At 54.4% G+C, this 26,683-nt stretch overlaps 5 protein-coding genes across 8 annotated transcripts; 3 read left to right on the top strand and 2 right to left on the bottom strand.

The window, feature by feature from the left end:
* Window positions 1-536: 536 nt before the first annotated feature.
* On the bottom strand, window positions 537-7,366 carry Tradd (TNFRSF1A associated via death domain). The gene is made up of 5 exons (XM_076838291.2): window positions 7,048-7,366; window positions 2,954-3,112; window positions 1,794-2,071; window positions 1,504-1,708; window positions 537-1,357 (listed from the first exon to the last, which is right to left on the bottom strand). Exons 2-5 carry the CDS (start codon window positions 3,102-3,104, stop codon window positions 1,047-1,049), a joined length of 945 nt encoding a protein of 314 aa, XP_076694406.1. The 5' UTR covers window positions 3,105-3,112; window positions 7,048-7,366; the 3' UTR covers window positions 537-1,046.
* Window positions 7,172-10,627, top strand: Fbxl8 (F-box and leucine rich repeat protein 8). The gene is made up of 3 exons (XM_076838290.2): window positions 7,172-7,261; window positions 8,774-8,971; window positions 9,477-10,627. The coding sequence occupies exons 2-3, from the start codon at window positions 8,820-8,822 to the stop codon at window positions 10,447-10,449; spliced, it is 1,125 nt and encodes a 374-aa protein (XP_076694405.2). The 5' UTR covers window positions 7,172-7,261; window positions 8,774-8,819; the 3' UTR covers window positions 10,450-10,627.
* A 631-nt stretch (window positions 10,628-11,258) lies between these two features.
* Window positions 11,259-16,075, top strand: Hsf4 (heat shock transcription factor 4). 3 transcript variants are annotated; one of them, XM_076838152.2, is made up of 13 exons: window positions 11,259-11,446; window positions 12,074-12,182; window positions 12,275-12,402; window positions 12,500-12,624; window positions 12,916-12,991; window positions 13,156-13,220; window positions 13,725-13,827; window positions 14,045-14,183; window positions 14,409-14,532; window positions 15,024-15,129; window positions 15,222-15,287; window positions 15,441-15,510; window positions 15,793-16,075. In XM_076838152.2, exons 1-13 carry the CDS (start codon window positions 11,324-11,326, stop codon window positions 15,942-15,944), a joined length of 1,386 nt encoding a protein of 461 aa, XP_076694267.2. In that variant the 5' UTR covers window positions 11,259-11,323; the 3' UTR covers window positions 15,945-16,075. The 3 variants fall into 3 exon arrangements, with proteins under 3 accessions (XP_076694267.2, XP_076694265.2, XP_076694266.2); XM_076838150.2 differs by having other exon boundaries at window positions 14,059-14,183; window positions 14,305-14,532; XM_076838151.2 differs by lacking the exon at window positions 12,074-12,182 and having other exon boundaries at window positions 11,302-11,446; window positions 12,293-12,402; window positions 14,059-14,183; window positions 14,305-14,532.
* A 558-nt stretch (window positions 16,076-16,633) lies between these two features.
* Window positions 16,634-20,494, top strand: Nol3 (nucleolar protein 3). 2 transcript variants are annotated; one of them, XM_076838221.1, is made up of 5 exons: window positions 16,634-16,800; window positions 19,231-19,402; window positions 19,506-19,808; window positions 19,963-20,268; window positions 20,347-20,494. In XM_076838221.1, the coding sequence occupies exons 3-5, from the start codon at window positions 19,514-19,516 to the stop codon at window positions 20,352-20,354; spliced, it is 609 nt and encodes a 202-aa protein (XP_076694336.1). In that variant the 5' UTR covers window positions 16,634-16,800; window positions 19,231-19,402; window positions 19,506-19,513; the 3' UTR covers window positions 20,355-20,494. The 2 variants fall into 2 exon arrangements, with proteins under 2 accessions (XP_076694336.1, XP_076694335.1); XM_076838220.1 differs by lacking the exon at window positions 19,231-19,402.
* A 1,227-nt stretch (window positions 20,495-21,721) lies between these two features.
* On the bottom strand, window positions 21,722-25,755 carry Matcap1 (microtubule associated tyrosine carboxypeptidase 1). The gene is made up of 6 exons (XM_076838401.1): window positions 25,189-25,755; window positions 24,964-25,107; window positions 24,562-24,694; window positions 23,313-23,618; window positions 23,131-23,228; window positions 21,722-22,109 (listed from the first exon to the last, which is right to left on the bottom strand). The coding sequence occupies exons 1-6, from the start codon at window positions 25,750-25,752 to the stop codon at window positions 21,945-21,947; spliced, it is 1,410 nt and encodes a 469-aa protein (XP_076694516.1). The 5' UTR covers window positions 25,753-25,755; the 3' UTR covers window positions 21,722-21,944.
* Between the last annotated feature and the right edge of the window lie 928 nt (window positions 25,756-26,683).

Below are 26,683 nucleotides of genomic sequence, written 5' to 3' on the forward strand. Positions count from 1 at the left end.
TTACCCCATTCCAATCCAGGGTTACCAAGGCCCATTCTTCTTCCTGAAGATCTCCTAGTGTTCATCTCTTTTCCTCCATTGCTGCAGCCACTGCCCCAGTATCTGTCTCCTTCTTGCTGCTTTTTCTTGCATTCTCTCCCTCTCTCCCTCCCCCTCTCTCTCCGTGTACACTTCTCTCCCTCCCTCCCTCCCTCCCTCCCTCTCTCTCTCCCTCCCCCCCCCTCTCTCTCTCCATCCTCACCAGCCTCCCAGTCTTAATTCCCAAACCCTTCAAAGGCTTCTCACTGGTCTCATTATTAAATCCAAATTCTGTAAAATGGCTCACCAGACTCCATGTTCTCCTTCACTGATGGGTCATTCAGCACCCCCCTCCAGCCACTCTACACTTCTCTTCCCTATTCCCTTCCTCAAGACCCCAGGGTGCTTGCTATGCCCAGAGCACTGCCTTTCTCTCAACTCCCCACCTCACCCTTCCCACCAACCCATCTCTTCAGGAGCCTAACACCAGCCTGGGGTAGGCCTCTGTGTTCCCACAATTCCCTGAGTGAAAGTTACATTTTATTACCATTGCTAATTACTTGGGTCTCACACTGAGTGAGCTGGGGCAAGCGGGATTTGGGTATTTGGCTCACTACAGTATTTGCAGCACCCAGGGTGGTGCCTAGGACAAGGAAATTCCAGGCGCTTATGGAGTCACTCACTGTTCAAGGAGTGAAGGGGGTGAGGGCTAGCCAGAAGATTATCTTTTGGGGATAGGGGAGGATGAGAAGGACATTCATACTGTCTCCATCAAAGAATCTAGAGCAGAATCCCCAGTGGTATGTCCCAGGAGCTCAGCAGGTGTTCCTATGGAATCTGGAGAAGGCACTCAACTCTGCTGCAGCAGCTCAGTGAAGCAGAGGTTTTAAATGTAGTTGTAGGGTTCCAGTGGATTTGGAAGGAGGTTCAGCAATAGTAACCGTAGTAGCAGAAGGGACTCTAGAACCATCCAGATGATCCAAACGCTGCTGGGCTCGTGGTGGACTGCTGCATCCTTGGAACCGGGTCTAGGCCAGGTCTCCATCAGGACCTGCCAGGCCCAGCAGGTCCTCTGCCAGACTGGTGAGCTCATTCTCCTCTAGCGCCTCTACTAGGCGCTGCAGTGTGGCTCGGCGGCCCTCCGCCTGCACGAAGCGTCGCAGCAGTTGGAAGGCCTGCTCATACAGCCCATCACGCTCGTATTCATAGGCCAGTGAGTCCAACGCTGGGTCGCGCAATGCCCGACAGCTGCGCTGCAGTGAGCGTCCCACCCTACGCCACTTGAGGCCCACTGAACGTGCGAACGTCTGTTGGTCCTGCAGGCTCAGTGGCCGATTCACTGTGGAGGGAGTTGGAGAGGCAGATGGGTGGGAGGGACCCAAGAGCCAGCCCCCACTTGTGCCCAGCCACTGACATCCAGCCTAACCATCACCCCTGCCCAAACTCCAACCTCCCGGGGACCCCACCTTTGTGCTTGCACCTCACCTACTGGCCGACCCTGGAACAGAAACGTCTGTCCAGACAAGGGCGGTGGCTTTTCCTCTGGCGGAGAGGGGACCAGGGACTGCGAGGGGGCTGGGACGACATCAACATCCACATCCACATTATCACCCTGGCCCTCCAAACCACAGGTTAGATTGCAGAGCGCATCTTCCAGCTCAGCTAGTTCCTCATCCCGGAGCCGGTCGGGCTAGGGAAGGGAGTACGAGGTCAGAGGGGCTTTTATCCGTGAATCCCCACCCTACCTACCCCATGCGGACCCCTTCCTGCCGCACCTTCTGGGCTAAGATGCAATTCAAACAATGCTCCTCGTCCGTCAGCCAAGCATCTAGCCTCTCGGCACCAGCGCGCAGCTCCAGCTGCAGCGGTACAGAGTGTTGGGCCAGCGCTGCTGCCAAGCAACTTTGCAGCTTGGCGCGCAGAGTTCCCTCCCGGTAGACGCGGAGGAAGCGGCTACAGAGCTGTCGCCCACAGAAACGCAACTGCACAATCAGCTGCGGGTCGCTGCGGTGGATCTTGAGTATCTGCAGCACGTCTGGGCTCTCGGCGCTCTCTGCGGAGGTGAGCAGTCAGGCGCCAGGTGGTCCCCAAGTGGGGCGTTCTCCAAGCCGGAGGAGGGGCAAAGCCCATGGTCAAACCCCCGTCCCCATTCTCTGACCTGGGATACTAGATTATCCAGAGTACCCAGCTGGGAAACAAAAAAGGGAATGCAAACAGCAACAACCCAGAAAGCAGGCCAGGATCTATCATAGAGTACATTCCAAGATAAGAGTGGGTGCCGCCTAGCCCTCTCTCTTAAATCCCAAATGGAAGAGGGGGGCTTTGCAACACAGAAAGGGGGCATATGCCCTGGGCCACCAGGCCATGTGCATAGGCAGGCAGGGGAAGGGCAGGAGGTCTCAGGTCTTTGGCTTCCACCTAGTGCGGTTCCCTTTCCCCTGGAAAGAGAGGGGTTCTTGATTTTCTAAGGTTGGAGCTGGATGCCCCAACCAGCTTCAGCCTCCTGTGGCTTCTACCCTGAGATGAGAAAGAAGAACCTGGAATGGTAAGTAGTGGGGAGGGGTCTTGGGCAAGGAGTGCTGTAGTGAGAGAGGAAAAGAGAAGAGAGAAACTTATGATTACTAGAAAGGAGTGAGCTGGCTGCTCCAGAGTGGGGGGCATAGAGTAGTGGGACATTAGTGCAGAAATAGGTAGATGTACAATCATGGATAAACATGATTATGCTCAAGGACACACACATGCAGTAAGAAGAGAAGACAAATCCTACACAGCCAGTTTTCTCTACCTTACACTTACCCTCCCTCACCCAATTCTTTTCCTAAAAGTGGCTATAAGCCCAGGCCCACCAAATCCAGGAGGTGGGGTATTACCCCTGCCCCACCCACAAAAGAGCCTAGCCCACCACTTCCTCTCCCATTCCTACCCATTTACCCACCTGTCAATGATGTCTGTAGAGCCCTGTATACTGCCACCTTCTTCTGGGGGTGTGCATAGGCATCAGACAGAACCACCTTGTCCAGTAAGGATTCCAAAAACAGGTATGCACTGCCCACCCACTCTTCGTGCCCATTTGGCCCAGCTGCCATCTTGCCTCCTAGAGACAGACAGGCATCTAGGTTATCCTAGCCTTAGAGACAACCGTCCAGTCCCATGTGCAGCTGCAAAACACTGTGAACATCTGTTTGTCCTGCAGGCTCAGTGGCCGATTCAACTGGCACACTTGAGGTAAAGAGTTCACCGTCTCACAGGTGGCACCCTGTGCCTCTGGCTCTAAACAGAGCCCCTCCTAGCCCAGACTTACAGTGAATATTGTCCTTCCACTATCTTCCAGAAAAAATCCAGGATCATGGTGGCAGAAAAGTGGAGGTGGACCCTGCAGTGGAAGCAGAGAAGCTCTGCCTCCTCCTCAGGTCAGTGTCTTTTTTTTTAATATATTTTTTAATTTTTTTGTTTTAGTTGGACACAATACCTTTATTTCATTTATTTATTTTTATGTGGTGCTGAGGCTCCAACCCAGGGCCTCGCATGTGCTAGGTGAGCACTCTACTAGGTGAACACTCTACCACTAAGCCACAACCCTAGCTCAGGCCAGTGTCTTTTTTACCAAAACTGACAAGAGACTATTCTGGATAGTGCCAATGCCCCAAGGCCAACCAGACCCAGGTCCTGGCCTTGCCTTCAGCTTAAACTTGGGTCCCCAGGGTCCCTGTAGTCCACAGCCCTACCCTTAGGTTATTTCATCTATCTTCCCACTACTACACCTGGCTTCACTTCAAAAGAAACCTGCAGTTTAATCCCACCCAGATTCCTTCTCCCAATCCCAAGACACCTCTAAGAACTTTCTTCTTGTGTTTTCTCGATCTCTGTCCAAGTCTGGTCATATGAAGCAAGTCTGACCAAACTGCATATTCCACTCACTATTCTAGTTTGGGTTTGGGGAAAAGGGCTCAAGTTGGACCAATGAGAATCAACCCTGCAACTCTGCCTGGATCAATAGGAAAGATGTACTAATTTCCTTTCCCCTGGGGCTAAACTGAAGGAAGGGGCGGTCTGTTTTGCTATTGCTTGGGAAGTGCCTGATTGAGAATGAAACCAACATAGAAGAAAACAAAGCCAAGAGATGGAGAAGGGAACTTCTAAGCACACTATGGCCGTGGATCCAGCTGTCCCTGAAGCTTTTACAGCCTGGACTATTCAGGTATGTAAGAAAAACCATCCCTCTTTGTTATAAGTCCTTGGAATTGGGCTCTTTTCCAACTCAAATTATTCTATTGTAGGTTCATTCCTATCCAGATAGTCAGAGCTCCTTAGTAGTAACATCTTCTCCAGTCATCTTCTATCAAAGTCTGGCAGGAAGCAAAATTCCCAGCCAGGCAACCAATGCATTGACCCTCTGTTCAGTGGCCTCCCAGCTATTGACCCAGGAAGAGGCAAGTCTGCCAGCTCACCAGCTCACCCCCTCTTTCTAGAAATGAACTCAATCCCCCAGCTCCTTATCCCATAAGTCACATTCCTTTACTTTCTGTCAGCATTTACAGTTAGTGGGTTCAGAAGGGTGCTGAGCCCAAGCTCTGGGCAGGACAGAAAGAGGAGTCCCAGCTGTCTTCTATTTACAGACAGGGAGCCTCAGGGGAGGGGGTCCCAGGAGGAGCCAACTCTACAACCTTGAACATCCTTGAGGAGAAAGTAAGAATCTTGAGGTTAAGGCAGAGAGCAGAGGCTGCATTTCAGACCTTCCCCAGGCTATAACCTGAGGGCCAAAGCTAGAACACTATTTAGGCCCTCCAGCATTACCCACCCAGGTAAGAGAAATGAAAACTGGCAATGGTCCTACCCTGGGTCTGAGCACAGGGGACACACTTTTTGGAGTCCCCACTCCATGCAAGTCATCACATAATTAAAACATTAATACTGTGTATTTACCCAAAACAATAATCTGAAAATTAACAGATCAGGATGGGGGGAGTGGCCGGGGTAATTTTTGTTTCATTTTATTCAGCAATATCTTCTACTTTATGTAAGATAGAAACATTTGGGGCTGGTACTATAGCTCAGGGGTAGAGTGCTTGCCTGGCATGTTCAAGCCTTGGCTTCAATTCCCACCACCAAAAATAAAATAAAGACACATTTCCTTTGTGTTTTTTAAAAAAAAAGCAAAGTAAATGTCTTTATTAAAAGGGATGGGGGGCCAGGGGTAGTGGTGCAGGCTTGTAATCCCAGCAGCTCATGGGCTGAGACAAGAGGATGTGGGTTCAAAGCCAGCCTCAGCAACAGGGAGGTACTAAGCAACTCAGTGAGACCTCATCACTAAATAAAATACAAAATAGGGCTGGGAATGTGTCTCAGTGATCAAGGCCCCTGAATTCAATCCCTGGTACCCCCCCCCAAAAAAAATAGGACGGGGGGGGGCTGGAGTTGTGGCTCAATGGTAGAGCACTTGCCTGGCATGTGTGAAGCACTGGGTTCAATTCTCAGCATCACATATAAATAAATAATATAAAGGTCCATCAACAATTTCTCTCTCTCTCTCTCTCTCTATAGGACGGTGGGGGGGGGGGCTGGAGTTGTGGCTCAATGGTAGAGCACTTGCCTGGCATGTGTGAAGCACTGGGTTCAATTCTCAGCATCACATATAAATAAATAATATAAAGGTCCATCAACAATTTGATAAGAGAGAGAGAGGAGAGAGACAGAGAGAGAGACCGAGACAGAGAGACAGAGAACTGGGGTTGGGCATAGTGGTGAATGCCTGTAATTCCAGCCTGGGAGGCTGAGACAGGAGGATCGTGAGTTCAAAGCCAGCCTCAGCAATAGCGGAGGTGCTAAGCAACACAATGAGACCCTGTCTCTAAATAAAATACAAAATAGGGCTGGGGATGTGGCTCAGTGGTTGAGTGGCCCTGAGTTCAATCCCCAGTACCCCAAAAAAGATGGTGAGAATGTACCTCAGTGATAAATCCCTAGTGACAGGGAAAAAAGAAAGAAAGAAAGAAAAATAACAGGATGAAACTCAAAACTCTGCAGATGACAAGTAGGGCCAACAGAGGTTGGGAGCAAGCCAAAGAGGCAAAACAAGTGGGGAGCCCTGAATAAGTGGCCTAGGGGACCCTGGAAATGTTTCCACTTTCATATCTTCCTAGCCCCCTGACTTGGAAGTAAATGCTGACCGGATGAACATAGTTTCACCTCAAAGGATATAAGTAGGAACAAAATGGAACAGATCAGGCCTGCTAGGTACGCACTGGAAACCTGGAGATGGGGCGATGCCCAACACACTAGTACTAGGCACGTGGGGGAAGTCAGCTTGGCTGGAGCTGGAGCTTGAGATTTTCCTTTTGGGAATCATCCTTCCTGCGTGTCCTTCCACAGAAAACCCCTCTTCGGGAAGCCCCGAGCCTCACCCACCAAGAGTCCACCCCTGCTCCGTGTGGGCCAAGGCTTCCAGGCTGGCCCTGTAACGTTTATCTGGATGACATTATATGGATATTTGAGTACCAAAAAGTGCGCCAACTACAAGAGGCCAACCAGGCATCGGACCCTAACACAAAACATGTGTCCTCATGCAGCCCTACCTCTGGCTGATCGGCAGGGACAGCCCCCAAGAGTGGCCCAAGGACTGAAAGCCTGCATTTCTGGGCGACCAGCCCCGCGCGCCCCCTACTCATCTGCTGCCCCGTTTGGGAGCTCTTTAGCTGTTTCAGGCCTCTTTACAGGAGCTTCCCCGGTTCCCACTAGTCCACCTTCATTGTGCACGTGCCCGGGGGTCTCGGCTCACAGAACTGTTCAGACCAGCCCTGCCCTCCCTTCATCCTCACGTTCAGGGCCCTGCCACCCCGCAAAAGCCCTTGGTTGGGGCAAGGAACCTGCAAGGGTCAAATTCCGTACTCCCCACTGCCTCCCATTGAAAGAGCCCAAGAGGCCGCCGCAGTAGCTCGCCAGAGCAGCCGCGGTGACAACCACGCCATGCCAGAGCCAGGATCAGCCTCTGCTCCTGCCACACCAGCAAGCCCACCCATTAACTGCACTAACCTGCCCGCCTTGGCCGGGCCTGGGTTCCCACGCCCGCCAGGCTCCGCTGCACTGAGCCGCTTCCGGGTGTGCGCCGAGGCTCTGGGGCGGTGCCCCCGTTCGAGCCGCCCGGTTCGTCCGCGTGTCCCGCCTTCCAGGCAGCTCCTTCCCACCCTGCTGTTCTCTGCTGCCAGTCCACTGTCTCTGAGCAAAGCCCTTCTGGTCCGCTGAGCAGGTAAGATTACCAGCGCCCGAGGTTGGATGACAGGAAGAACTGCCCGCAGGTCGTGACTTTTGGGGCTTGCAGTTTTTACGAGGGAGGAGGGCTGCAGTGTAAGAGCTACCAGACTTTCATCTGTTCCTGGTGGATCAACAAGAAGGCGCCCCCTGGTGATCAGAATTTTCTAGTGCCCCTTGGGGATCTAGTTTGACAATCTGATCTCTACTAAACCCACTAAAAACCCTGTGCCATGGGTCCCAGGTACAAACCTGGCCTAGGCATCCAATCCCCAGCGTACACGTCACACATATTCCAGAAGAGACCTCTACCTTGGAAGATACGGGGAAAATACTAGTAAGTGATGTGAAATGTGCACAGAAACAAAACTGGCAACTTCATAGGTCAGGCGCGGTGGTGCACGAATGTAATTCCAGCTACTTGGGTAACTGAGGCAGGAGGATCCCAAGTTAAAGGTCAGCCTGGGCATTTTAGCGAGGCAGTCTCAAAAAATAAAAATGACTGGGGTTAGTGGTAGGTTCAGTCTTCTCTCTCTCTCTCTCTCTCTCTCACACACACACACACAAAAAAAAAAAAAAAAAAAGAGGACGCACATTTTCCCTCTAAAAGCTGCGCTCTGGGGTGGCTCTAGGGAGTTCCAAATTACTAAGCGGGAGCCAGGGCTGCTCAAGGATCAGGATCCAAATTTGAACTACAGCTCCTCAGAGGCAAGAACCGTCTGACCCCAGATCCCATGCTTTTCCTTGCAGGTCTTGCCGGTTTTAGAAAACACCCGGGACACTCCGGGGCTAGACACCCCACCCCACCCCACCCCCGACCCCCCCCCCCCCCCCCCCGCTGCAAAGACGTTTCCCCTCTCTGGGTGGATCCCGCCGGGCCCCGCCCATGCCACTGCTCTCTGATTGGCTCGTTGTCCCTGACAAAACTCTTTATAAATTCTTCTGTCTCAAGTTAACCCTAGTCACTCTCTAGTGGCTGGCGGGGATTGGACAAGGTTTCTCAACTTGGAACCTGTGTAGTCACCTGGTGACTACACAATTGAAAAAACAGTTTAAAGAACCAGAAACGCTTTGGCACCCAGGGCCGACTTTATGAATCTAAAACCTGCGCAGGGGGGGCAGAGCCCCCACATTTTGCAACGTTATTTATTTATTTATTTATTTATTTATTTATTTATTTATGGTGCTGGAGCTCGAACCTAGGGCATGCTAGGAGAGTGCTCTACCTCTGAGCTATATCCCTAGTTCTTTTATTTTGAGACAGGTTCTCCCTAAATTGCTATTTGCCTTAAACTTGTGATCCTCCTGCCTCAGTCTCCAGAATAGCTGGGATTACAGGTGTACACCACCGCTCCCAGCTCTGAAATTCTTAACGTTGTGAATAGGAATCCCATATCTTCATTTTGTACTGGGTTCTGCAAATTATGTAGCGGCTTTCAGTCCACAAATATTTCTACACCCAGGCTCAGCTGTTTCCTGGGCCCAGGGATGACCCTGTGTCTCTCTCCAGTCCGGAGCTGTTGGAAGTGGTGAAGCCCCCGACCCAGAGCCACACCATGGTGGAGCCAGAAGAACAACTGCCCCAGGAGGTGCTTGCTCTCATCTTCCGCCACCTGTCTCTCAGGGATCGTGCTGCTGTCGCTGGGGTCTGCAGGGCCTGGGCAGCTGCTGCCACCAGCAGTGCAGTGTGGCACGACACAAACATCAGGTGAGAGGGCTTTTCTGTCCCCTGCCATTCCTCATTTTTATACTTTCCCTGTGAAGTCATGGATTAGGGAAATTTATTGACTTCCCGAAAAAACAACAAAAACCTAACATTTATTGACCGCCTACTACATACCAATACATATTAACAATACATAAGATTCATATATTAACCCATTTAATCCTCATGAAAACCTGGTGTGACAGTATTATTATTGCACTGATAGGAAACAGAGGCAAAGAAAATCACTTCCCGCTGGCCACTCATCCTGGCAGTTCAAGGTGCCCACGTGCCTCCTTAGGACAGCTATAGTTCCTGAAATATTGGCTGTCTATGCCAGGGTTTCAGCTGCTGCCGTGGGGCAAAGGCATGGTGCTGAGGGAGAGGTGTGTGCATCGGGAACAGGAAGTGGGGAGGGCAGCTGGCACCCAAATTGAGAGGTTAGTGGAGGGTTGTCCCCTCTCGTTATGAGGCTGCCAACGACTTTTCTTTACTGTTCTAACCCAAGTTGTGACAGTGAATGGGAAGGCATACTGCCGCCATATCTGTCTGACTGCCTGGGCCACATTCACAACCTACAGCTGGAATTTGAGCCGTCGAGGAAGCCGAGTCGCCGGGCAGCCACCGAGCTGCTGATTGCACTGTCAGACCATGCCCCAGGTCTTCGAGGTTTGAGCCTGGAGTGCCACGGAGACAAACCGCTCTTTGACGCAGGCCGAGACATCCTGGATGCTGTGCATGCCCTCTGTGGGACCGCCAGCGAGCTGCGCCACCTTGACCTGCGGCGCTTGCCCTTCACACTGGATGACACGCTGGTGCTGCAGGTAGCCTGTGGCTGTCCAGAACTCCGCAGCCTTTTCCTAGATAACCATACGCTGGTGGACAGCGTGAGGCCAGGCTCAGTACTCAAGCTACTGGCTGCCTGCCCGCGCCTGCGCACCCTTGGCCTGCACTTGGCCAGCTTGTCCCATGCTGTCCTCGATGCGCTGGCTGAGCCAGATCGCGCGCCTTTTGCGCTCCTGGCCCTGCGGTGCGCGAGCCCTGAAGATGCACGCGCGTCCCCACTGCCCGATCAAGCCTGGGCAGCATTGCACTACCGCCACCCTGGGCTGACTGTGGAGCTGGAGCTGGAGCCTGCACTGCCAGCTGAAAGCGTGATGCGAGTCCTGCAACCTGCAGTACCCGTGGCTACACTGCGTCTCAACCTCTCGGGTGACACTATAGGTCCGTTGCGTTTTGCCGCGTGCCACTACGCCACAACCTTGCGCGCACTTGAGGTGCGCGCTCCCGCCTCATCCGAGCTGGACACTGCGCTAGAGGAGCTGGCGGCCCGGTGCGCGGGCCTGCGTGAAATACATTGCTTCTGCGTCGTGAGGACATCGGTGTTGGACGCCTTCCGCGCGCACTGCCCGCGCCTGCGCAGCTACACGCTCAAACTAAAGCGTGAGCCACATCCTTGGCGGCCCACGTTCGTGCGGTGATTGGACAAACCCTCCCTCCCCTCTGCAATCCTGAGGCTTCGGAGAAGCTGGAAGGAATTTCCCAAGCACACTCAAACTGCCAGTTCTTTCCTTGGGAATTCCTTGTCTCTTGTGCCTCTTGGGACCCGTGGCACGGTGTCGGTTCGGTACAACACAGGTGCCCTGAGTCCACTCAACTTCTGCAGACTCCAGCTCTGTCCCGGCCGCACTGGGGTCCCCCAGCTCTTCTGCATGCTCCATGCCAGCTCTGCGGTCCGGCATGGGGGGAGGGCAGGCACGGGTGTGGGCCCGGCCTTAGGGGTGAGCGTGAAATAAACAAATCCTACAGTATCTCTGCATCCGGTGAAAGGCGGGCTAGGTTCTGAAGGGGAGAATGAGGAACACGCAGAGCCGAGAAAGAGCCGTCTGGGCAGAGGTGCAAGATGGGGCTGCGGGTGCGGGAGTCAGGGGCGGGGCACTTCGCCCTTTTGGATTGACAATGCCCCAGCGTTCAGCGGGAAAGGTCTAGCTTCCTCACTATCTTATCGGCCCGCTCTATCTGGGGCTTCACTAGGACTTTCCCAGTTCATCGTAAAAAGGCCGCACACGGGCTATTTTTCCAAAATAAAGGAAATAGAGAGACTAAGATGAGATTCGAACCCAGGTCTCCCTCCTCACCCCATCCCTCCACACACATCCGATTCAGCCAGCCTTTCTGTCTGCTAGTGCCCCGGCCGCTGTCCGAGCCCCGCCCCGCGGGTTCGCACGTGGCCCCCGCCTGACCCGGCGCCCGGAGGCGGAGTAGGGCGGGGCGGGAGGCAAACGCAGCACTTTCACGGCTTTGACCAGCCCGCAGCGGCCGGGCCGCCGCGCTGAGCCGGGCCGACACTGCGCCATGCAGGAAGCGCCAGCCGCGCTGCCCACGGAGCCAGGCCCCAGCCCTGTACCTGCCTTCCTCGGCAAGTTATGGGCGCTGGTGGGCGACCCCGGCACCGACCACCTGATCCGCTGGAGCCCGGTGAGGGCTGGGGCCCCTCGACTCTCCCAGTGGTCCCCGGGGTCCCTCCACGTCGGTGACCACCCACGCCCACTCAACCCCCGCCGGGGACTGGGCTGTGGGTCACTCCGATTCAGCCGTCCAGGGTAGTTCACCTTGGAGGGGATGTGTGAGATGAAGATGAGGCGACTTCCTCTGGGGCGGAGGAAGGGTTAGGAACCTCCTGGAGACCTGGAGCCAGAGACATCTCCTAGGTCATTTAATGAGAAAGAAATGACCCCACCCCATAGACAGATCGGAAAACAGACGGAGAGAAGGGAGGGCTGGCACTGGCTCAATCAGGGTCACATCATGGCTCTGGCTCTGGCTCGGGTCTGGGACGGGTCCGAGGTGGAACCAGGGTTGGCCTCTGCTACTCCTCTTTGAGAACCGAGTCTGGGTTACGCTAGGGGTAGGGATTCACTGTGGTCGTCCGGAGCCAGGCCTCAGATGGTTCTGGCCCAGCCTTTCCATATTCCCATGAGCGGCACTGACCCCTGAGTGAATGAGTGTGTGCGCGCGCGCTAGAGCGCCGGCCTGATGGTGGGCGGGCGCCACTCACCAAGTCTGGTCTCTACCCGCACCACGGGTGGGCGGCATTCTCGGTAGAGTGGGACCAGCTTCCTTGTAAGCGATCAGAGCCGCTTCGCCAAAGAAGTGCTGCCCCAGTATTTCAAGCACAGCAACATGGCGAGCTTTGTGCGTCAACTCAACATGTGTGAGTCTCTCAGGCCGGGTGGGGACAGGGTGTGGGTGATTTGGTGCCAAAGATGGAACGACTCACCCCCGCCCCCACGCCCCACTCTCCAGATGGTTTTCGGAAGGTAGTGAGCATCGAGCAGGGTGGCCTGCTCAGGCCGGAGCGCGACCACGTCGAGTTCCAGCACCCGAGCTTCGTGCGTGGCAGGGAGCAGCTATTGGAGCGCGTGCGGCGCAAGGTAGGGACAGCCAGCAGAAATGAGTAAACCCGCGTGGGGTGTTAGGACTGCTGGCCCTGTTCTACGAGATTCTGCCTCTGCGGTGTACCTTCTGCAGGTGCCCGCGCTGCGCAGCGATGACGGTCGCTGGCGCCCTGAAGACCTTGGTCGGCTGCTGGGCGAGGTGCAGGCTTTGCGGGGAGTGCAGGAGAACACTGAGGCTCGGCTTCGGGAGCTCAGGCAGTGCGGGGAGGGGCAGCCCTGGTGGGAGGTTCTGGGTGAGAGGATGCTGGTCACCAGAGGGTTCTGGGCAGCCCCTTCAGCTCTTGGGTCTCAGCAACTCCTTCCAGACAAATGGGCCTAGTTGTGGAACTCTAGACTCTCCATAAGGTGGATGATTATTGGGGTAGTGACCCAGGTCCCTTCCCTGCCATGCCATTCTGTGTGTGTGTGTGTGTGTGTGTGTGTGTGTTTGGGAGGGAGAGTGTCTGAGAGAACTCGGATGCCTCAGCACCCTCCCAACCCTGCCCCTAGGCAGAACGAGATCTTATGGCGGGAAGTGGTGACACTTCGGCAGAGCCATGGTCAGCAGCACCGGGTCATTGGCAAGGTGTTCCTCTTCTTCTACCTCCCTTCTCCCTCTCACTCCTGGGCATCCCTCCACACCCAGTCCTCTAGCATCCAAATTAGCCCCTTTCTCAAACCCACCTGGAACTGCCTGTTAGGGTGAGGGGGGTGTCCAAAATAGGAATAAGCCCTTCTCTTCCTCTTCAGCTGATCCAGTGCCTCTTTGGACCACTTCAGGCTGGGCCCAGTAGTGCAGGAACAAAGAGAAAGCTGTGAGTGAGAGCCAAGGATGCTCATCCCCAATTCTCCACTTTCAGGACCTTCTCTCTGCCTAAGACCCCTGGCAGGGACCCCTTCTCTTCCAGAAACTCCTTCAGGCAGAACCCTCAATCCTACTCCTGGCTGCACATCAGCTTCCTCAACTAATCTGGAACTTTTCCCCCTCCCCCAACACCACAATCTGGTTCTCCCACTCCCAGGACCTTACCTCCAAATTCCCACACCAGCAATCCCTTCCCCTCCCCCCAAAACATCCCAACCAAAGAGCTTGGGGCTCAAACCATGCTCCCTCCCTCTCCTCTACCCCCAAAGGGCCCCCATCTCTGGGGGGGAGCCCCTTCCACTCTAGCATGTGACTGATGCCCTGGCAACAGGCCTCAGCTCTGCTGACTTGGCTGCTGGGGCCTGAGGGAGGGAGGGAGGGAGGGAAGTGTAGGCTGAGGGGCATGGGGACTGACCCTGCCCCTACCCTGAGGGACCCTGCTCATCTTGTATAGGTCCCTGATGCTGGATGAAGGGAACTCATGCCCAACACCTGCCAAATTCAGTGCCTGCTCCCTGCCTGGTGCCCTCCTACAGGACCCCTACTTTATCCAGTCGGTAGGTTTCTTTTTCCCCTTTCTCTAAAGCACAGCTGTTTCTTCTCCCGATTTCCCCCTAAAGAAGATGGAAGCCAACCTTCCCACCAAACAGACCCAGGTTCCCCAGCATGGACTGAGCCTTCCCCCTCACACCCTGCCCCTTAGGCCCTATAGTCCAGATGGGTGCTGTTTGGGTTCTAGCTTTCCCAGTGGTAGAGGTCAAGGACTGGGTCTAGTTTTCTATTTACAGCCCCTCCCAGAGACTACCTTGGGCCTCAGCCCTCACAGGGCCAGGGGCCCCATCATCTCTGATATCCCAGAAGACTCTCCATCCCCTGAAGGGCCCAGGCTTTCTCCCTCCAGTGGTGGCAGGAGGTAAGGAGGACAGGGGCTGCCCTCTGGGGAGCCTGTCTGGGAGGGCCTGGCAGCCCAGATGGCTGTAGGGGTGGGGGAGAGGTCAGTGCCAGGGTCTGGTTGAAGCTTTTCTCTGGTACAGGGAGAAGGGCCTGGCACTGCTCAAAGAAGAGCCGGCCAGTCCAGGGGGGGATGGCGAGGCCGGGCTGGCCCTGGCCCCAAACGAGTGTGAATTCTGCGTGACAGCCCCCCCACCGCTGCCTGTGGCTGTGGTACAGGCCATCCTGGAAGGGAAAGGGAGCTTCAGCCCTGAGGGGCCCAGGAGTGTCCAACAGCCTGAACCAAGGGGCCCCAGGGAGGTACCTGACAGGTAAGCAGAGCCCATTCTTGAGGTGAGTCCTGCAGGCCACTTTTGCAGATAGAACAACACTCTGGCACATGAAACTTCCCTACTTTGTCTGCCCCTTGGTGGCTGAGGAGGATATTGGGCACTTATGATTTCTCAGAATGTGCTCCAAGGAGCACCTACATACAAATTCTAAACAAAGTAGGAACTCCTAGTCAGATCACCTAGCTCCTCTGTGGTAGGACTGAGGAATCTGCATTTTTAAATGAGTTCAATGGGATGATTATAATATACACAGTAGTTTAAGAGCCCCTTGTATTTATACTTGCATAGAGAGAGGATCTGTCCTAAGACTTCAAGTCCTAGAGGAAGCAGGGACACTCTGTGTCCATTTATGGGGAAAGGAGGGTGGCATTTTCTAGATGTTGGGGGATTTAAATCCTCTTGCATCCAGGTTCTTTGGGAACTTAATAGGGTGTGAGCACTGCAGGCCAACAGCAGATTTTTGTGCACAGGGAACCTCTGGGTCTGGAGCAGGGTAACAGGAGCCCAGAGAGTCTGCTGCCTTCGATGCTGCTTCGGTCTCCCCCTGAAAGTGTGGAGCCTGCAGCACCCCTAGATGTGAGTACTTCTGGCATAGAAGCACATGCACTTCTTGTACCTGCTGTCTGCATAGCCTGAGAGGGCAAGCACTAACCCAGAACTTTTCCCAGGTGTTGGGCCCCAGCCTTCCAGGGCGAGAATGGACCCTGATGGACTTGGACATGGAGTTGTCCCTGGTAAAATGGGGCTGGAGAGGGCCACACCCTTGGGTCCATAGCTGTTCTCAGAGAGCCAAAGCCATGTCTGAGAATTGCCCAAGTGAGTCCCCAGGTTTCTTCCTCAGCTATTGGGCTCCCTCCCCAACTCCTTCCTGGGGTTCTCCCATGCAGATGCAGCCCTTGGTTCCAGAGAGAGGTGAAGCTGAGCTGGCAGTCAAGGGATTGAGTTCTCCAGGCCCAGGTAATGGTTGTGGGGACTCAGGATGTGGGAGGGAGGCCATGACTGCTGAACTGCTATGACTGGTGGAGTAGGCCGCTTGGGTTTTACAGGGAGATTCCCTGAATTCAGGCTGCCCTGTAGATCCTTCAGAAGCTCCCCTTCCCTTCACCATTGGGTGAGAATGGGGAGGTTAAGAATGATGATTTATCCTGACTTGACCAGAAGTCAGGGGACAGGGCTTTCCTCCCCTAGGAAAGAAGGGGGAACACTCCTTCCTGCTGAACACAGCCTCGCTCTTTCTAGGAAAGGACTCCACGCTTGGGGGCCCATTCCTGCTGGACGTCCAGGCAGATCTGGGAGGCCCAGCCCTGGCTGTGCCCGGGGCTTTAACCATTTACAGCACCCCTGAGAACCGGACCTCCTACCTGGGCCCAAGGGCCAGTCCCTCCCCCTGAGACCCATGAGCCTCTGAAGGGATCTTTTGATGTCCCCTGGGGACAGGGGTGAGCCTATCCCCCACTACTTAGTGGCCTCTCTCCATTTACCCCCATCAGAGCCGTGCACATAAACTGCATCTTTTTCTGTGTTTCTGGTGTCTTTTCTCTATCGACGAGGAAGCCCAGGACTCAGGGGGTGGGATGAGCAGCTTTGCAGAGATCCCAGAGATCCCAGAAGGCTTTAATAGAGAACCTTTGGAGAGCCGTGGTGCTGGGGAGCCAGCCCCTAACTCCTCGGGGCTTGAGCCTGGCCACTGCAACCTCCTGGAAGCGGGGACTTCGGGTCGCATCCAGCTCCACAGTGCACATTCTATATGACCCTAGACAAGTCGGGCCCCTTCTCTAAACCCCATCTGTGACAGGCAGAGAGCAGGGGTTGATGAGAAGATAGATGGAAAGCTCCTGGGAATGGGCAAGCCTAGTGTGGGTACAGGATGTGTGGGACCGCGGCCGAACTGTCTCTTCCCTGGCTCGTGTCCAGTGCGCCCGGGATGGGGAGGGAAAGCGGACTATGAGAACGTCCCCAGCCAGGGCGCGACCTCGCAGTCAGACTCTCAGCAGCGGGGAAGAACGCCCCCTCCCCCCCCCCATTCCCGGCAGCCCTGTCCGCCCCGCCCCCGTAGCAGCTGCTGCACCGGTCCCCACCCCTCCCGGCCCTTTCTGCACTGTCATCTCCTGCCCCGCGGAGGCTCGACCCGGGAGCGGACCGCCCGAAACGGGCCGAACCGCGGGCCCCACTCCACCGGGCAGAGGAAGCAAGGGAATCTCAAATTGGGCGGACTTGGAGCCTCACCACCCGCAGCGGCGCTCGCAGGTCTGTGGGCCCCGCCCTTCCGCAGGACTCTAGCTTGGGACTGGGTGGAGGGGAGGTCAGGGTACCCTACGGTCGCGCATGCGCAACGGCTTCCGCTGTTTCCACGACCCTCGGAGCTCGGCTGCAACTGAACTCTCACCGCCAGCTGGGGATTGGGGGCCTCACCCAAATCCACGCTTCGCTACCTGGAGCTCCGGGAAACATCTGGGCTTGTCACTTGAGAGAACTAGCGGCGACATAACTTCGATGTTCACCTTCGAGCTATGAAAGTTGCAAAGGGAGGGTCCAGAACAGCCGGGGTCTCTGCTCCCCAGGCAGGACTAAAGGCAGGGCTTGGGTTAACAGGAGGAGGCGACTAACGTAAAAACAACCTAGGAAGCCGGAGGGAGAAGGAGGGGCCAGTCAGGCCTATAGCCTTTCTCTCTATGTCTGGCTAGAGTAGGTGCTGGCCCCCTCTGTCTTCCATGCCCTGCAAAGGGGGGCAGTCTTTGGAAGCCTCAGTCCAGGAGAACAGAGGATCTCTGAGTACACAGTGTAGTGATGTCAGTTAATGAAGTAGTGAGGTGATATGCTGGTCACTGGAGTGCACAGAAGGAACCATCTGCCCTTGAACACTCTGGCATTGGGATGGACAAGAGAATATTTGAGTGTTGGAGGATGGGTCCGTGAGTGGAGGGAGGGAATGGTATTTCAGGCCTAGGGAGCAGCATCAGCAAAGATTCAGAGATACCAGGAACATAGTGAGTTTTCCCAGAACAGAGTGGTGGGGAGAAGTAGAGAAGAGCCTCACTGTTCTGAGTGGTGAGTGGTAGCTAGAATAACCAGACCAGATAGCTAAGATAAGTAGTAGGGGCAGGAATAAGGGGTAAAGCCTGACATTCTGCTAGACAGGAGACCTTGGTATAGTTCAGGTTGGAGCAAGTCAGAATCTAACTCTATTTTGCTTCTCTGAGTCTATCTCCTCAGCTGTAAGATTGGAACAATAAATCCTACCCCAGAGAGTTGTCAAAGTCATTATGCTGAGGGATGGTGGAATTAGAATGAGAAGTACTCAGAGGGACTGTTACAGGAGATGAAGTGAATGGTGGGGTTGACAGGCAAGAGCTGATGGAAACACTGAGATACACTTGTCACAGATGAGACATGAAGGGAGATGGAGGGTCAAGGGTAGTTCTGATCTGTGCTTGAATCTAGGGGATAGGCTGACAATTTGATAAGAGGGGAGGGAGAGGAGCTGGGGATATAGCTCAGTTGGTAGAGTGCTTGCCTCACATACACAAAGCCCTGGGTTCAATCCCCAGCACCCCCCCCACACACACACACACACTAGTGGAGAGAGAGGTGGCTGGAATGTGAAGTGACCAAAGGAAGCACATCTTGACACTAAGGGGTTCTGAAAGAGACCTGGGAGGCAAAATGGGGACTAAGACTCTATAGACCAGGAAAGGAGGGAAAAGAGGAACACTACTTGGGAAGAAGAGACCAGGAAGGATGCTGTGTAAATAAAAGCCAAGGCAGGGAAAGGGGCAGAGGGTGGGAGGGGTCCAGGGCCTGACCCCTTTATCTAATGTCAGGGGCCTTGCTAAGGCTGGCAAAGAGATGGGCTGTTGTCCTTGCTTGGTAATAAATAGACAAAGCAGATTGATTTCTACCTAGTCCCTACAGTTTGGTAGAGACAGTCTCAAAATGGGAAGAAAAAGTTTAGCAACCTTTCATGAACTGGGCCCTCAGTATTTCAAGATTAAACAAGAGATGACTGTGAGTCATTCCCAGGACAGCAGGGAGTCAACTGGGTCTTGGGTGATGTTAGGAGATCTTGGTCAGAGGTAGGATTCAGGAAGATTCAGGTATCCCTGCTAGGTACCTGGGGACCAAGAAGGGCCATGAGATCATGTTGGGGTTAGAACTGGGTGGTGATGTTGAGGATAGAGGAGCAGGGCCTGTCCTGGCAAGTCGAAAGAGGAGCAGGGCAGGCTCTCAACAGTTTGTGCAGAGGGTACTGGAGGACAGATTGTGTAAACAGCCCAGGGGTTCTGCAGAGTCCAGGCAGGAGGTAAAAGACTAGACTCAGAAGTGAGAATGGCAAGAGAAATATTGGTCAGACTAGAAAGGACTTGACTGCAAGCTGTAACCTTGGGTCTATCCTAGGTTTTTCTCCTATTGAGATGGGGAAGCAGATTGGAGAAAGACCAAGAAGTGGTGGCAAATGCCTGAAATCCCAGCAACTCATAAGGCTAAGGCAGAAGGATTCCAAATTCGAGGCCAGATTCAGCAATTTAGTGAGGGTCTTAGGAAACCTTTTTTCAAACTAAAAAGAGCTAAGGATGAAGCTCAGCGGTAAAGCACCCCAGGGCTCAACCCCCAGTACAGGGACGGGGGCGGCGACGGACGTTTGTTTGGATAAACTGGGTCTTACTGTCGGATCTGCAGGAGGCTGGGTCTCAGGAGGGAGGCCCTGATTGGGAGAGCCTACAACTGACGTTTAGAGAGGGGAGGAGCCTTAGAAGACTGGAGAGAAGCTGCAGGCAAGAGGCGGGAGAAGAGTTCAGTACTGTGGTGCCCGAGTCCTGTGCTGCGGAGCCATCTGGCCGCTGAGGTCAAGGTGAATTTAGACTACAGCCAGGGATGTTCACTGGGATCCTGGAAGAGAGGTCAGGAATGGAGGACCCCCGGTGTCCACTACTTCTCTCCCCCTCTCTGTACAGCCCGGACCATGGGCAACTCGCAGGAGCGGCCTTCGGAGACCATTGACCGTGAACGGAAACGCCTGGTGGAAACGCTGCAGGCGGACTCGGGACTACTGCTGGACGCGCTGGTAGCACGGGGAGTGCTCACCGGGCCGGAGTATGAGGCACTGGATGCACTGCCTGATGCTGAGCGCAGGGTGCGCCGCCTGCTGCTGGTGGTGCAGAGCAAGGGCGAGGCCGCCTGCCAGGAGCTGCTGCGTTGCGCCCAGCAAACCTTGCGCGCGCCAGACCCAGCCTGGGACTGGCAGCACGTGGGCCCTGGTGAGCGCACGTAGACCAGGGGCGTGACTTGGGAGCCAAGCAAAGGCTAACAGAGGGTTGGAGTCGTGGTATCCCCCAAAAGTAGATGAGTGTGTGTACTAAGGATTGCAGAAAGAGAACTTGAGCTTGAAAGACCCTCCCACTTCCGCCCCAGGCTACCGGGACCGCAGCTATGACCCTCCATGCCCAGGCCACTGGACGCCCGAGGCACCCAGTTCGGGGACAGTGTGTCCCGGGTTGCCCAGAGTTTCAGATCACTATGAGGCAGGAGGTCCTGAGGGCTCTGAAGCAGTGCAATCCGGAACTCCAGAGGAGCCAGAGCCAGAGCAGGAAGCTGAGGCCTCTGAAGGGGCTGAGCCAGAACCAGAACCCCAAATGGATCCAGAACCAGAGCCGGAGGCAGATCCAGAACCAGAGCCTGAGCCTGAGCCTGACTTCGAGGAGGGGGATGAGTCTGAAGGTGTGAGGCCTTGCAAACTCTGTAGTGGTTTAGCAGAGGGCATAGCTCAGGAAGTGACTATTGTCTCTTCGTTTCTAGATTCCTGAAGGCCAGACTACTGACCTGACATTTCCTGCCCAAGCCCAAGTAAGGTAGAACCTGGGATTATGCTGGAACTGGATCCAGTGCCACCAAAGCTCCATCATCTTATGTCTTATTGGAAGTGAATAAACTCCAGCTAACCTAGGCATTTTTTTTTTTTAAGGGTGGTTTACGTCTCTAAGAACCTGAACATTCTGGTGCCCCCACAACACTCCAACATCTAGTTCACAATCCCATTCCACACACAACAGCCCATGCTGCAGGCGATCTCAGAGCTAGGCCCATATAGTAGGATGACCTGAAACCTGTTCTTTTCCCTTCGTGAGCCATTTGGGGAACTTCTTAGACACTAGCCCCATTCTATGGAAGAAACTGGGCTTGGGGCAGAAAGCAAGGGAAGAGGACTCTATCTAGGGAGGGCTCAAGAGTTCACAGCCTTGGAAATTGAGATTAGAGGGGAATTAGAAGGATCTTAAGTAGACAGAGGCCACACGTGTAATTTTAATTGCTGTTTTAATTGTCTGACTTCCCTCTGAACTGGGAGTTCAGTGAGAATTTTAACCAGTAACTGGCACAAGGTGCTCTATACATATGTGTTGACTAAATGAATAAGAACTCTCCAGCTGTGTTTCCAAGTTTTATAGATGGGAAAACTAAGACCCAGGATAGGAATGGGACTGGGTCAACCTCAGGTAGCTGAGTCTAAGCAACAATCAGCTGTGTATTTCTCCTGGCCCAGGACAATAAACCTAATGGGCCTGCCCTTCAGGCTTAAGGGTGGCTGCTCCCAGGCTTTGCCAACTCTTGCCTAAGACCAACTGAGAGGGTGTGGGAAAAGACAGGAAGAGCAGAGGCCAGTGCAGGGGTCAGGTGAGCTTTTGGGCTTGATGCACAAGACCTGAAGCCCAGCATGTATGTGTCCATGTGTGTATAATGAAGGTAAAGTAAGAACAATTGATACCTTCCAGTAGTGTCCTGTCCCTCCACTGTTACCTCCAAGCTCCAGGCAGTAGAACACAAAAGTATTGAATAAACACATGACCAGTGAAAGAGGCAAAAATGCTGGAAAGCAAACCCCAGCGCAGCTGGGTCTACACCATCAGGACCCCTGCCCTTTGAGCCTGTGTGAAAGCCAAGACCCCAGGCGCAGGCAATCACCCCAAAAGAAGGGATCCCAACCCCCACCAGGACCCAGTAAGAGGTAGACAGCAGGAATGCTGAAGGAGCACCAAGGGGCAAGGTGGAGGAAGGGACAGACTGGAATACTGGACACCCAAAGCATCTCATGCAAAAACAAGTTTCTACTCCCAAACCACCCCTTATTCCCATTAACACTCAACACCCCCCCTCCTGTCCCCAGGCCTCCCCTCTGCTCAACAATTTGCCAGAAATGCTGCCTGATCCACAGGCACCAGGAAGACTATCAAGGGACAAAAACCTCTGATGCTGCTGCCTGTCCTTCCAGAATGTTCCTGGCCTCCCAATGCCCCCAAGAAACACCCAGGCTATAGAAGCACAGAACAATCAGCTTCATATTCTGGGGGCTGATCTGGAGGCCTCTGCATAGGACTTCTGCTGATAGCCCTCAATAAACATCAATCAGGCAGCAGGCGGCCCAGCTCTGCTTCATCCAGGCGATTGGTTGCCATGATGTGCTCCAGCTGCTGCCGATAGCGTTCCAAGTCCTGCATGAAGTGGGGCACTCGGGTATTATCCAGCACCCCATGGGGCCGTAGGTGATCCACATCCTCATAGGAGACCTGCAGGGAGGAAGCTGAGCTTCAGAGCTAGACAGAGCTCCTGACTTTTAGACAGGTGGTCCCAGCTCTGCTGATGGCTCATGGCCATTTGCTCCCAGGGCTCCTTCTTCCCATCAACCCACCACACCCACAGTCCCATGCCCATGCTATGTACCTCTAGGCTCAGACCTGGGTCTCTGTTCTTTCAACATTTTCTTTTATCTCTGCTCTATGACCCACTCCTGGCTCCAGCCTAGCCTATCTCCTATCTTCTGATATAGGTATCCAAATGCCTCCTGAACACCTTCCCCTGAATATCTCTAAGGCACCTCCTTATAGTCAACATCTGGGTACCAGCCCAACTCTTCAGTCACCCAGGTCAGGTTCCAGGGAGGATGCCTGGACTCTCACCCTCCCACTCAGGGCAGCCACTGAGATAAAGGAATATCCACTTTCCAAAGAGCTCTCCAGCTTGACCCTTCCTCTCTAAATACATGACCACTGCCTGGTAAGGCCATCACCATCAATCTGTAAGAGTGACAGGACAGCCTCTTCTTGCCAGCGTACTCTCTTCCCTAGGACTCTCTTTTAAGTTCCCCTGCCATATAACTCCAGAGGGAGCCTTCGAAAGCAAGTAACTGCACCATACTTTCTGCTTAAAGCTCCTCCAGCTCCCCACTGCTTCAAAAGAGATCCACTCTTCTCTGCCTGGCACAGAGGCCCAGCACCAGAGACTTGGTGGTCCCTGGCCATTTGTCCAGCCTCCTTCCCCAGGCCTTCCTAATTATTCCCTTAGCCTGGAATGCTCACCTCCTTTGAAATGCTACACCTACACACCCCTATAAGCTGGGTCAAGTACCTACTTTTGATTGAATTGAAATGAAATGAAATGACTAGAAAGTCATTTCATCTCCTCTGCTCAACCCCATCCATGCTTCCCGCACCAGAGAGGTCGGACACTCAGATCTCAGTCCAGCAAGAATCAGAGGTGCAAGGAATATTGCAGAAAGTGGGAGGGCAGACCGGGAACCCAGTCAGTCACCTTGCCCAGCGAGGTCAGCAGTGGGAAATCAATGGTTTGGCGGTGCCGCAGAATACGCACGATGCCGTCCAGGTACACCTGGTCCTTGCTGAAGCAGCCTGTGAGTGCAGGAGCCAGTGAGTTCTTGAGGTGGAGCCCCAACCCTCGCCTCCGCCCAGGTCAATACCCTGACTCCTGCCCACCAGGCTTGGAAGTGTCGGTCTGGCCACGCTTGGCGCGCACGCAGTACTCCCAACGAACGTCAGCGTCCTGCACGTAGCGCGCCAGGTCCTGGAAGAGCTGGCGGAAGGACATGCGCGCGGCACGATGGATGGTGTAGTAGAGCAGAGCCGCGCGCCACAAGAATGGCTGCTTGCGAAACAGCACGCTGTGCAGGCTGGCCAGACCCTCCTCCGTGGGGTTGGCTGGCCGCAGCCCATACTGCAACCGGCCCTCGGCGCTGTGCCATGGTTGCTGTGCATTGTTCACGCCCCGCAGGTAGTGAGTGCCTGTGGAGAGGGCCGAGGGGGAGGCTGCGCTGGGCGGGGTGTCTGGAGAATCCACCCTGCGGACCTCTAGTGGCGACTCTAGTATCTTCACGTCCCCAAACCCAGGCTGCACCAGCCCCAGATAAACACATACTCACCAAACCCCAAGCTGCGTGAAGACCCTCCAAAGAAGAACCTGCACCCAAAGACTCATACAGACTCAGACTCGTGCATGAATATTCCTCCACCCATCTCAGTATATTCTCTTATTCTCTCCACACCCCCCATCCCTATCCCAACTCATATTGTCCCTCCACCCCCACCCCACCCCTGCTTCCTCCAGCTTTCCTAGAGAGAAGGAACACACACACACCACCCAGCCTCAATATCTTGCATGCCCTCATCAATCACTACATAATCACATTGATTCCCCCAGCAAAACCAGTTCTTGCCCAGGACAATAGGATTCTTTATGAGGAAGGAAAGACAGAAAGGAATAGTGATTAGTGTCCTGTGCCCTCCTTCCCAGCCTGGTCTGCCTGCTCCTAAATTATACTCTGTGTGACCTCAAACAATTCTATTTCTAGGATCTGGCCTACCACCCATCCTAGAGGGCCTGCCAGTTGGCTGGGCTGGTGGGACCCTCAGGGTTCTCCCTCTGGCCTGTCAGAGCCTCAGCAGCCTTGCCCCACTGTCAAAGGAAATTAGAGAGAGAAAAAGACATCCCCCAAAGGAACAAGAGATTAGGGTAAATCCGGAGAGTGGGCAGGTGTGTTCTGGCCTACCTCTGTGAGCGAGAGGGAGGAGGCAGCTGTTCAGGAAGGGCAAGGGCCTGTCCTCCTCCAGAGGGAAGAGGGAGAAACAAAGGAGGGGGTTACTGGGGCCCCTCACTGCCCACTCCCCAGATTTCAGCCCTTTCTCATCTCCACCCCTCTACCCCCCTACCCATGACCCCCAGCCTGACCTATCTCGTGGCGAAGCATGCCCTCCAACCAATATTGGCGAGCTCCAGTCAGGTTGATGGCCAGTGTGGGTCGGCTGTTCTCCACCATCATCACAGCCTGAGACAGCAGGTCCTCACTCAGCTGCACCACAACCTGCAGATGGCAGTGTACTGAGCCATGGTTACTAGCCTTGAGGTCGCTGTGTAGGTGGACCCATCAATGCCAAGGGCAGCCAAGCTAGACACTGTTCAGGGCACTCACCCTTTACCACTTCTACTCAGAGCTACCTCCCACCTCCCTGAGGCAAGAACAGGGATTTGTCTCAGATCACCTGCTGGCCAGGTGTGAAGCTGGGCCTGGCACCACCTGCCAGATAGACTGATTTGGGGCATGTTAGGGGCTGTGTAGGCAGGAAAGCTCACCTCTCCAACGCATCCCTCTTTCTGCATGTATTTGCGCACAATGGACCAAATCTGGCACTTAGTCAGCAGCTGGCCCCCGGTGGCAGCCTCAAAGTGTTCATAGGTGCCAAACTTCTCCAGAACAGCCTCAATGATTCCAACTGCCTGCACACAGGCCACAGTAGCTTGTCAGGCTAGGTCCCTTGAGTTGTCAGGGTCAGGGTAAGGTGGGCAGGGTGGACTGACCTGATGGATGAACTGTCCAGAGGCCTCACAGTACTTCTCCAGCACAGTGGTGGGCATGGGCTCCTGGTACTCGAACTGTGGGTTGTAGGTGTAATGGGACTGAAAGAACTTGTCCCTCTCACGGTCCATATTGGTTGGCCTCAGTGCCACCAACATACAGGGGCTCTTGGTACCACCACCTGCATCCCTTCGAGTCTTAGCAATGTGAGGCAGAGAGGCTGCAGTCCGCAGGGTACCCCTACCTGCACCCCGTCCCTGTCCAGGAGGGGCTGGTCCCCGGGTGCCACGCCCTCGACAGCCAGCACTGTTTACAGTGTAGGTGCTCTCACTCCTTCGCATGTGGCCACGGCCCAAATGCAGTTTTGTGAAGGGCTGCTGCTCAGGCTGGGGCTGTAGCCCTGAGGGGACTGCCAGAGCCAGAGGCACAGCCAGGGACTGAGGCCAGGGGTACAGGGGTGGCCCATCTCGGTCTGGGCTCTTTAGCCTATGGTGCAGGGACTGGGGACTGGCAGGCAGGCTGGGGGGTGCCTGCTCATACACCTGAGCCCCCGAGTCCAGCACCATTCTGTCCTGAAGGTCACATCCAGCTGGGTCTCTCCGACTTCCCACACTGTTGACCTCTGGGGACACAGAAGGATGTGGAAATCAGCATGAGTGGGTGTGGTCAGAGGAGCTGTAGACCCTATAGGCTCCACACTGGCCTTGCTGGACTGTTGGTGGGCCCAAGGTCTGCTGCCAAGGGTATGGGTAGTTGTTCTCCTACCCCCATTCCAGTGTCCATTCCCTCTAGCAAGCTCATGCAAGTAAAATGGGCTGGAACAAAGCAAGAGAGACAGTTTTACATACCCACCTAGATGGTGCTTACTATAATTCCCTCAGCCTGTGAGCAGAGGGCAAGGACTGGGTCCCTACTCATGATTCTAATCTCTGTGCTCAGCGCTCACCCAGAGAAGACAGAGAGCAGCCTCAGCTGCCTGGATGAACCATAGATAAGAGGGCTCTCAGGGGATGCCTTCTATTTACTGCATCTTCTTGGTACCACTCTCCTACATGGCTTCACCTATACATTCGTTCCCACCTGGCCTCTGTCAATTTGAATGCCTAAGTGCCTTTTATGCCAGTATCTACTGTATTGCCCTCTCTTCTGGGCCATCTATTCATATCCAAATTAGAATCTGCTTTTGGGAAGCACAGGGAGACTTCAAATCCAAGCCAATCTCTGGCCTGCACCCTACCTGATGCATCTCCCCAGTGGTCATCCAAAGCCAATATCAGGGCACTCACCCCTGACTCTGTGCCAGGGCTCAGTCCAATCCAGTTTCTCCCAAAGACTGACTAGAGACTGCAGACTCTTGAGCACCCTTGCCTGTTCAGGGACTCAATTCCAGCCTTTCTTTTCTCTCCTACATCACCAATCTCTTCCTCTCCACTGAATTCTTTCCATCAGCATAGGTACATGTTGTTATTTATCCATCTTAAAAAACAAAGCAAAACC

Source organism: Callospermophilus lateralis, chromosome 18 (genome assembly GCF_048772815.1).
Source record: "Callospermophilus lateralis isolate mCalLat2 chromosome 18, mCalLat2.hap1, whole genome shotgun sequence".
Lineage (NCBI taxonomy): Eukaryota > Metazoa > Chordata > Mammalia > Rodentia > Sciuridae > Callospermophilus > Callospermophilus lateralis.